This window comes from Urtica dioica, chromosome 4, assembly GCF_054948205.1.
Source record: "Urtica dioica subsp. dioica isolate 48M chromosome 4, U.dioica_male_clone48M_v1_H2, whole genome shotgun sequence".
In the NCBI taxonomy this organism is placed as follows: Eukaryota; Viridiplantae; Streptophyta; class Magnoliopsida; order Rosales; family Urticaceae; genus Urtica; species Urtica dioica.
In genome coordinates, this window is record NC_142759.1 from 13597193 (window position 1) to 13606274 (window position 9082).

The 9082-nt window shown below is 43.0% G+C and overlaps 1 protein-coding gene across 1 annotated transcript; it reads right to left on the reverse strand.

Annotated features, from left to right (window-relative positions):
* Positions 1–7200: 7200 nt before the first annotated feature.
* Positions 7201–8869, reverse strand: LOC149400625 (putative indole-3-pyruvate monooxygenase YUCCA11). The gene is made up of 5 exons (XM_089610464.1): positions 8570–8869; positions 8147–8461; positions 7699–7932; positions 7472–7594; positions 7201–7398 (listed from the first exon to the last, which is right to left on the reverse strand). Exons 1-5 carry the CDS (start codon positions 8867–8869, stop codon positions 7201–7203), a joined length of 1170 nt encoding a protein of 389 aa, XP_089466590.1.
* Positions 8870–9082: the final 213 nt, after the last annotated feature.

Genomic DNA, 9082 nt, shown 5'->3' on the forward strand with positions numbered 1-9082 from the left:
TTGACCAAAGCAGATGAAACCAAGCTGTGGCATGAAAAGCTCGGTCATCTAAATCTCAGAAGTATGCAGAAAATTGTCTATGAGAATGCTATCATCGGTGTCCCAAATCTGAAGATTGTCGAAGGTAAAATTTGCGGTGAGTGCCAGATTGGGAAACAGGTCAAGAAGCCCCACAAGATGGTGCAACATCTTACCACATCTCGGGTTCTGGAACTTCTCCACATGGACCTGATGGGACCGATGCAGGTCGAGAGCCTTGGAGGGAAGAGATATGTGTTCGTCTGTGTGGATGACTACTCCAGGTACACGTGGGTTGATTTTATTCGTGAAAAGTCTGACACTTTTGCTGTTTTTGAAGCTCTTTGTAAGAAGGTTCAGAGAGAAAAAGGGGAGAGCATAGGCAAAGTGATCAGAATTCGGAGTGATCATGGGAGGGAATTTGAGAACATAAGCTTTGCTAAGTTTTGTATTGAAGAAGGGATAGCACATGAGTTCTCAGCTCCTATCACACCTCAACAAAATGGAATTGTTGAACGAAAAAATCGAACCTTTCAGGAGATGGCTAGAGTAATGATGTTGGCCAAGAATATTCCACCACATTTCTGGGCTGAAGCTTTAAATACTGCCTGCCATATTCACAATCGAGTTACTATTCGTCCAGGTACTTCCAGCACTCATTATGAAATATGGAGGGGGAGAAAGCCAAATGTGAAATACTTCCATGTTTTTGGTTCGGTGTGTTATATTCTTGCTGACAGGGATCCACGGCGTAAATTTGACCCGAAAAGTGATGAAGGTATATTCCTTGGATACTCTAGAAATAGTCGTGCATACCGTGTTTTTAACAAACGCACTAAGACTATAATGGAATCAATAAACGTGGTGATAAATGATGATGATCATGATGCTACTAACAGTCCTAATGATGAGGATGCAGTTTTTCCCAGTAACCCAGATGTCAGGACAGATGCTGCTAACTCCTTGGACGACATCTCCACTGGAAATCCGAATGTCAGGACTGATGCTGATGACAAAGTTAGCGACATTGTTCCAGATGAAGGCTCCCCTCCTGAGACTGAACAGAGAGTCCCCTCTCGAAGAATTCAGAAAAATCATCCTGCTCATGAGGTGATTGGCGAAATCAGTGAAGGAATAAAGACTCGTCCAAAACCTCCTGTTAACTACCGGGAAATGATTGGTAATCTCTGCTTCGTCTCTAAGATTGAACCAAAAAATGTTAACGAGGCTATTGATGATGAATATTGGGTTAATGCTATGCAAGAAGAACTGGTTCAGTTTGAAAGAAACCATGTCTGGGAGCTGGTCCCCAAGCCTAACAATGTAAATGTCATTGGGACTAAATGGATTTTTAAGAATAAATCTGATGAACATGGTAATATAACTCGCAACAAAGCTAGACTTGTGGCGCAGGGCTATTCACAGGTGGAAGGTGTTGATTTTGATGAAACCTTTGCCCCTGTTGCGAGACTAGAAGCTATCAGACTTTTGCTTGGCATCTCTTGTCACCTGCAATTCAAGCTTTATCAGATGGACGTTAAGAGTGCTTTCCTCAATGGGTACTTGAATGAGGAAGTTTATGTAGCTCAACCGAAAGGGTTTACAGATCCTAGCTCTCCTCAACATGTCTACAAACTCAGAAAAGCTCTCTACGGCCTTAAGCAGGCCCCTCGTGCTTGGTATGAAAGACTTACCCAATTTCTTGTACAGAATGGGTATACTCGAGGTGGCGTTGACAAGACTTTGTTCGTGAAAAAGGAGAATGGCAATCTCATGATAGCTCAGATTTATGTTGACGACATCGTCTTTGGAGGAATGTCAAGCAAAATGGTGGATCTTTTTGTTCGACAAATGCAGTCAGAATTTGAGATGAGTATGGTCGGCGAATTAAACTACTTTCTGGGTTTTCAGATCAAACAGATGAATGATGGTATCTTCCTTTCCCAAAGTAAGTATGCCAAAAACTTGGTGAAAAAGTTTGGTCTGGAGAAATCCTCTCACAAGCGGACCCCGGCCGCTACTCACATCAAACTCACTAAGGATGAGCATGGAGAATCTGTTGATCAAAGTCTCTACAGGAGCATCATTGGCAGTCTTCTTTATCTCACTGCCAGCCGACCAGATATAGCCTACTCTGTAGGTGTTTGTGCGCGCTATCAAGCCAATCCCAAAGCCAGCCATCTGGCTCAAGCTAAGCGAATCATAAGGTACATCTCAGGCACTGCTGATTTCGGTTTACTATATACCTATGATACTTCTTCTACGCTTGTGGGATACTGTGATGCTGACTGGGCAGGTAGCACGATTGATAGAAAGAGTACTTCTGGTGGATGTTTCTATCTTGGAAACAATCTCATCTCCTGGTTCAGCAAGAAGCAAAACTGTGTTTCCTTGTCTACAGCTGAGGCTGAATACATCGCTGCTGGGAGCAGTTGCACTCAGCTTCTCTGGATGAAGCAGATGCTCGCCGAGTATGATGTTGGACAAGATGTCATGACATTATTCTGCGACAACATTAGCGCCATCAACATCTCAAAGAATCCTGTTCAACACAGTAAGACCAAGCATATTGAGATCAGACATCATTTTATTCGAGATCTCGTGGAAGAAAAGAAGATCAAACTCGAATACATTCACACCGAGAAACAGCTTGCAGATATTTTCACCAAGGCTTTGGATGCTAACCGGTTTGAAAATCTCAGATCCTCTCTTGGGTTATGTGTTATTGATCAATAGCAATTATTGTTTATCGAAGGATTTTTTGGTCTTAACTTTTGCGCTAATCCTTCGCTGACCCTTGTTCGTGTTACTGGTGTGTTATTTTTCTCATGGGCCCATGTTTCTGGTTGGCCCATTCGACTGATTTGCCGGGCTATATTGCCAAGTGTTGTCTCTCAGGGCCCAGGAACTTTCAAGGCCCACTTGAAGTTGCGACGTCGTTTTTCTTGCCATGTTCTCACTCATGCAGACGGTTACTCTTCCGAGAAAGAAGGGGAAGTTATTTTCTGTTTGAAATTCGAAATTTCTTATTCTTCTTCAGTGCTCCTAAGATTTGTTTCCCGAATTTGCTGTCTTACCCATTTTGACAGTTACCTTTGTGACAGTTTCCTCATTTCTTTTTCCAAAATGGTGGGTACAAGAAGCGGGATCAGTACCTCTACTCCCTCTGGAAAAGTCGAAGCCACAATGAGGAAGAAAAATGTCGGGACAAGAAAGCCCAGTGCTGAGAGCAACATGCATGGAGTTAGGGTTCGTGGTCTGAAACCCAGCATACGCGCCGATGGTCAGGCCGGAGGTGCGATCGCTGGGTCATCAGTACCACCTGAGAATCCATCTCTATCTGCCGCCAGACGCACTATTCTGAAGAAAGCTGCTCTCTCCATCACAGACATCACAGGAGGAGTTAGTTCCAGCAGCTCGTCTGAGGAAGAAAGAAGAAGTGCTGATGATCCTGAAGAAGAAACCCCATCTGGTGTTTCCCCCGTCGAAAGCCCTCACAAGGTTGTAATAGGTAATCCTACTGTCTCTGCCTCCTCTATTGATAAGGTTTCGCTGCCTCAAGAGCCTACTCCGGAAGATGCCATTGGGGGCATGTTAGGCTTAAGTAAAGATGTTTCGCAAGATGTGCCTGCATCTTCTCAGAGGCAAGAAAGAACATCCGACCCTATCCAGGATGTTGGAGAAGATATCCTTGCTTCTCTGAAAAGGAAAATTCAGAAAGATGATGATGTGTGTCTAGCCACTCTTCTCTCAGAGAAGAAAAAGAAGAAAAGAAAGCTGGTGGAAGAAGCTGCTCCCACTACCATCCCGGCTAAAAAGAAGATGAAGAAACCAGTAAAGATGGGTTTGAACAAGAAAAGGCTGAAGGGAAAGTCTGTTGAAAAGACAATTCCAGATGTTCTGAAAGACTTGGAAGAGGAAGAAGATGTTGCCCGTCCTGAAGGGATGTCTCTCATCTCCAGGAAAACTGTCGGAGGCCAAAAGCTTCCCAAGGATGTCCCCGCCGCTCCTCTAGACAATGTCTCCTTCCATGAGGAAGATCGTGTCAGAAAATGGAGGTATGTCTATCACAGATCCATTTTTCCGGAAAAAGAATTGTCTAAAGAGGCTCTGAAGATTGATGTGATCATGGAACTCTTGTCCGACGCTCAACTTGGGAAGACTGTCACTGGGATCGGTCCTTATTATCCCAGACTGGTAAAAGAGTGCATCGTGAATCTGTCCTCTGAGATTGACCAGCCCCATCACCCTGAGTTTGGGAAAGTCTATGTTCGTGGCCATTGCTTTGATATATCATCCACTGCCATCAACGAGTTTCTGGGTAGAGGAAAAAATTGTCACTGCTGATCGGCTTCCTTCCTTGGATGAGGTTGCCAAAGAGCTCACCAACGATGATAAGAAGACATGGCCCACCAAGGGTTCCCTGCCGTCCTCAGATCTCTCGGCAAAGTATTCTGATCTGTACAGAATTGGGATTGCTAATTGGGCCCCTTCCTCTCACGGCTCAAGCATCAACTCCGACCTGGCATGCCTCATTTTCCAGATTGGCACTCGGGCGTCCTTTGACTTTGGGGAGTTTGTTTTCAGTCACCTGGCGAAGCATGCTAAGTCCTATGCAGTAAAGCTTCCTATTGGCTTTCCTTCGCTCCTGTCTGGCTTGCTGGTTGCTCAGAAGAAGGATCTGCTCAGGGCTGACGATGTTGCAGGTAAACCTCCCAGTGAACTCTCTTTCAGTCCTAAGTTGTTTGAAGGGAAACATGCCAGGGACCTTGTCATGCCTTCTGTCGCAACATCTGTCCCGGCTGGTGGTACCATCAAAGTGGCTCCCCTGTCAGAAAATGCCAAGAGCGATATCCTCAAGGGCTTGATGGAAGAAGTTGCTGCTCTTAAGGAAGTCATTGCCATCTCCTCTCGTCGAAAGACTGCGTGTGAGCGTCTTATCTCTGTCATGACTCTTCCTTCTACCATGGATGGTGCGTCCTCGTCTCAACCAGGTCCTGCCACTGGGTCTCATATCTCTGAAGCCACTGAAGACTCTGATTCTGAAGATGATGTGTATGAGGATGATCAGGATACTATTGGTTGATTCGGTTCTGGTCTGTAATATTCTCTGTTCTAGACATCTTTTGCTTTTTTCCCCTTGTGCTTCAGACTGATATGTTTCGTTTTGGATCTTTGTAAGACAGCTCTATCGTACTTTTTCTGCTGAATGATATGCTGTTTTCCTAGTTCTCATTCCCTTTTCAGGCTTTTGTTCCTCCCTCTGTGTTGGTCGATCCTTGCCTTTGGTATCTTTTTGAGGCAATCAGGGGGAGAGGCGTCATGAGGTCATTTATTTTGACTCTCTTTCTGGTTTTGACGCTTGTATGAGAACTGGTCCTGGAAGTGCTTGCCTAAAAAATAGCCAAAGGGGGAGATTGTTGTTACGTTGTTTTGTTGGCTTTATTTTTTAGTGCAAGTGGTATGGAAAGATGTCGGATGTTATGTTTCATCTTCTGGGTTGACATCTTTCCTCGTATGTGCAGACAGTATTTCAGGCAAGTTTCCAGTTTCGACAGATTGCTTCGCTGGTGATTTATTGCTGAGTTATTGTCTTGCTGCTGTCTTCATTTCAAGATATCTGCCTCGCTGGAGCCTTCATTGCAAGATATCATCCGCTGCTATCTTCTTTGCACGAATATTCTCTTTGATGGAGTCTTTACGTTGAGATATTCGCATGAGGCCGGATAAGGAAACCCGAGATATCTTCCAGGATTGTCCAGCTGCTATAAAAGCCGTGTGCTCTCCCTTAGCAGCCTTGACACTTTTGATCAAACACTCAGAGCTCTTAGACGTGCAAGATCGGCGGACTGGGAGGCTGTGTGTTTTGGTTTTAAGTGGTGTACTCTCTCAAACACTATTCTACAGATTGAGTGTATGTGAGATTTGGGTTCTTGTGCTTTTCGTGATTGAAGGTTCACGTGCTTCTGAAGACTGAAGGTCTACCGAGCCAGGAGGTTGCTCGAAGGGTGGAATTGAGACGGAGCTCAAATTCAGGGGGAGTCCCTGTCTAGGTGATCACTGGTAGTAATAGTCTCTAGGTTTTATTGATTTGTTGATTGTAATCAGATATAACCTTGTGTGTACTATTGACTACAAGATAGTGAAAATCCTTTCCACTGGCAGCGTGCCCCCAGACGTAGGTGTGTTTCACCGAACTGGGTAACCATATCCTGTGTACTTTATTTCTGCACTTTTGTTGTTTATCCATATCTGTGTTCAAGCAAGTTGTCGGACACATTGTCAACACATTGTGTGCGACATCTTGCCTTTGCAACTAATCAGAATTTCATCCTTCATTTAAATTAGGATATAAAACGATTTGATTTCATATAACAAAAAAATACCAAGCGAATCTCTAAGTAAATATCTAATTTTTTTTTAAAATATTAAATTAATTTGTAAGCAAATTCTTCTACACAAATCAAAGTAATCAAAAGGAAAAAAAAATATTTATATAAATTAAATTAAATTATATTCTAAACTTATCTCTATATGCAATGCACTATACCCATATGATATATAATCAGCTCAAATATGCCATTTAAACATGTAATAAGCGCACCACGAATGAAGCATTTCAAAAAAATTAGGACGCCGGGCAAAAAATTACAATAGATTTTTGGAGGTAGAATGAAAAATAGTAATCCTATGGAACTGATCTGAAACCAAACACACACACACACACACATGGGAGAAACATAAAATTACTAGCATATTACTTTTTTTTTTTTTTTTTTCGTAACATCTATCGCTATTCAGTTCATTATATGTGTTTATTTGAGTATTTAATCAATCGTATATGTTCATTTATATAGGGTGTGGACGACTTGTCCAACGAGAAAGGAATGTCGAGGCATCGGTTTCGGAATGAGTATTGGAAAGGGGAAAAAGATCTTTACTTCATCGGGTTTTCTTTAAGGGCCGATTGTTTGGCATTTCTCAAGAAACGTCGTCATACAAAATTGGAAAATTCATTAATTTTTATTTTTGCGAGCAATTTTATTTCGTAATCACAATCTCTAAAAAATCAAATTGATAAACAAAAAAAGATACATTAATTGAATGCATAATTCACGCCTATCGACTAGATAGCTATATATATAGCTACAACAAATGATGCAGATTTCAACTTTAAGATAATCAGATATTTTTCTTAACGTTTTGTGAAGCGTCGAGTTGGAGAATGATGTCTTGTGTAATGTTGAGTGCGTCTTGAGAAATGCCAAACAATCCTCTAGCAGAAAACCCGGCGCAATAAAGACCATTTTGCCCTTTCCAATACTCGTTCGGAAACCGTCGTCTCAACATTCCTTTCTCGTTAAACAAGTCATCCCCACCCTGCAATCACATACATGAACACACAATTAATACATACATATAAGTAATATGGTAAGAGTGATCGAAGATATACCTTAAGCCAGTCCCTAATGGTGTTTTGGTAGCCGGTGGCGAAGACTATAGCGTCAAAGCTACGAGTCTCGCCATTGTTGAAGCTTACGTTGTTTCCTTCGATGCTTGATATAGACGGAAACACCTATTATGTAATATATGTACATGCAGAATTAAAACACACTCACATAAATATATATGTGTGTGTATAGATATTAAGTCGTTTGTTTCCTAGCGGGTATATCATACCTTGATATGTCCAGATTTGATCTTGTTGATAGTTCCAACATCAACGGTCGGAGTTTGTCCAGTGGTTTGTTTAATCGTAAAGGGACCAAGCTTGGGCGTTTGAAAACCATAGCGGGACACGTTTCCAAACTTCCATTTGGCCATTAAGACAACAATAGCGTCCACGAGTCTCATTGGAAGGAATTTCAAGAGAAACATTCCCGTCTTCACTATATCCTCCGACAAAATATGAACCTACTTACACACGTACCTACACCTTCATTAGTTAATTAATTTCACGAACGAAAGGGAGGTATAGCCCCCCTAAAAAAAAATTCACTTTTTTGCAAGTTTTAAATTTACAAATTACTCCTCCCTGAACTTATTTTTGCATATTTGCCCCATAAATTACATTCCTAGCTCCGTCCCTGATTACGCCCACACATATAAATTATTAAAATCTACTCACGGGGCTACGAGCGACAATGGCGGTGCGGACATTATAGTTGGACAAGTCAAAAGCGATTTCCATCCCGGAGTTTCCAGAACCGATGACCAAGACATCTTTTCCGACGAAATCTCCTCCGTTGTGGTAACGGCTTGAGTGCATTGTGGTGCCGGGGAATGTGTCGAGGCCGGGGAGCCGGGGGACAAAGCCGCGGTCGTTCTCTCCGGTGGCGACCACAAGAAACCTCGAGAACAAGACTTGGTAGGCCCCGGAGAGGACGTCCTTGGCCACGACGGTCCAGAGAGAGAGCGAGGCGTTGAAGTAGGCCGAGTCGACCTAAGCAAGGGCGAAGCCAGAAATTTAGATTCAGGGAGGCTAATATGGCAAAAAAAAGTTCAGAGAGGGCTAATTTATAAATTTTTAGAATGAGTATCATCCTTGGACCTGAGTGTTGAACTTCGGGTTGACTCCGAAACGGCGAGCGTAGTCGTCCAAGTAGCGAACGAATTCGAGCCTCGGGACGAACTCCGGGGCTGAGTCGGGGAAGGCCATGTGTGGGAGCTCGCAGTATTGCTTGGCCAGGTGTAGCTTAAGCCTATCGTACGCCCGCTTCTTCCACAGAGGAGCACAGCTCTGGTCTCTCTCCAGAACCAGGTTCGACACCTTCTCTCGGTTCAGGCACGCCGACGTCGCCAGCCCCGCGGGCCCGCCTCCCACCACGATCACCTCGAACTCAACGCCCATTTTCTCCAACCGTTTACGTTATTATAAGTTCAAATGTTTTGTGTTTTTTTGTTGTTGTTGTCACTCGGTGTTGTTTACACTTTAATATATACTGAGGAAATTCCTTCTAGATGTTACTCACTATTGGAGGCCAAAAGGATAAACATTTACGTGTTTATATTTATCTATGACTACGTACACTTCCTTTAACCTTCAACATTAATATGAGATAAG

Excerpts from the sequence above, each read along its gene's own strand:
- LOC149400625 (XM_089610464.1), bottom strand. The coding sequence starts at position 8,869 with ATGGGCGTTGAGTTCGAGGTGATCGTGGTGGGAGGCGGGCCCGCGGGG. Across the intron at positions 7,933-8,146 it reads CCATTGTCGCTCGTAGCCCC|GTTCATATTTTGTCGGAGGA; the intron begins GTGAGTAGATTT and ends GTGTGTAAGTAG. Across the intron at positions 7,595-7,698 it reads TCAAATCTGGACATATCAAG|GTGTTTCCGTCTATATCAAG; the intron begins GTATGATATACC and ends ATTACATAATAG.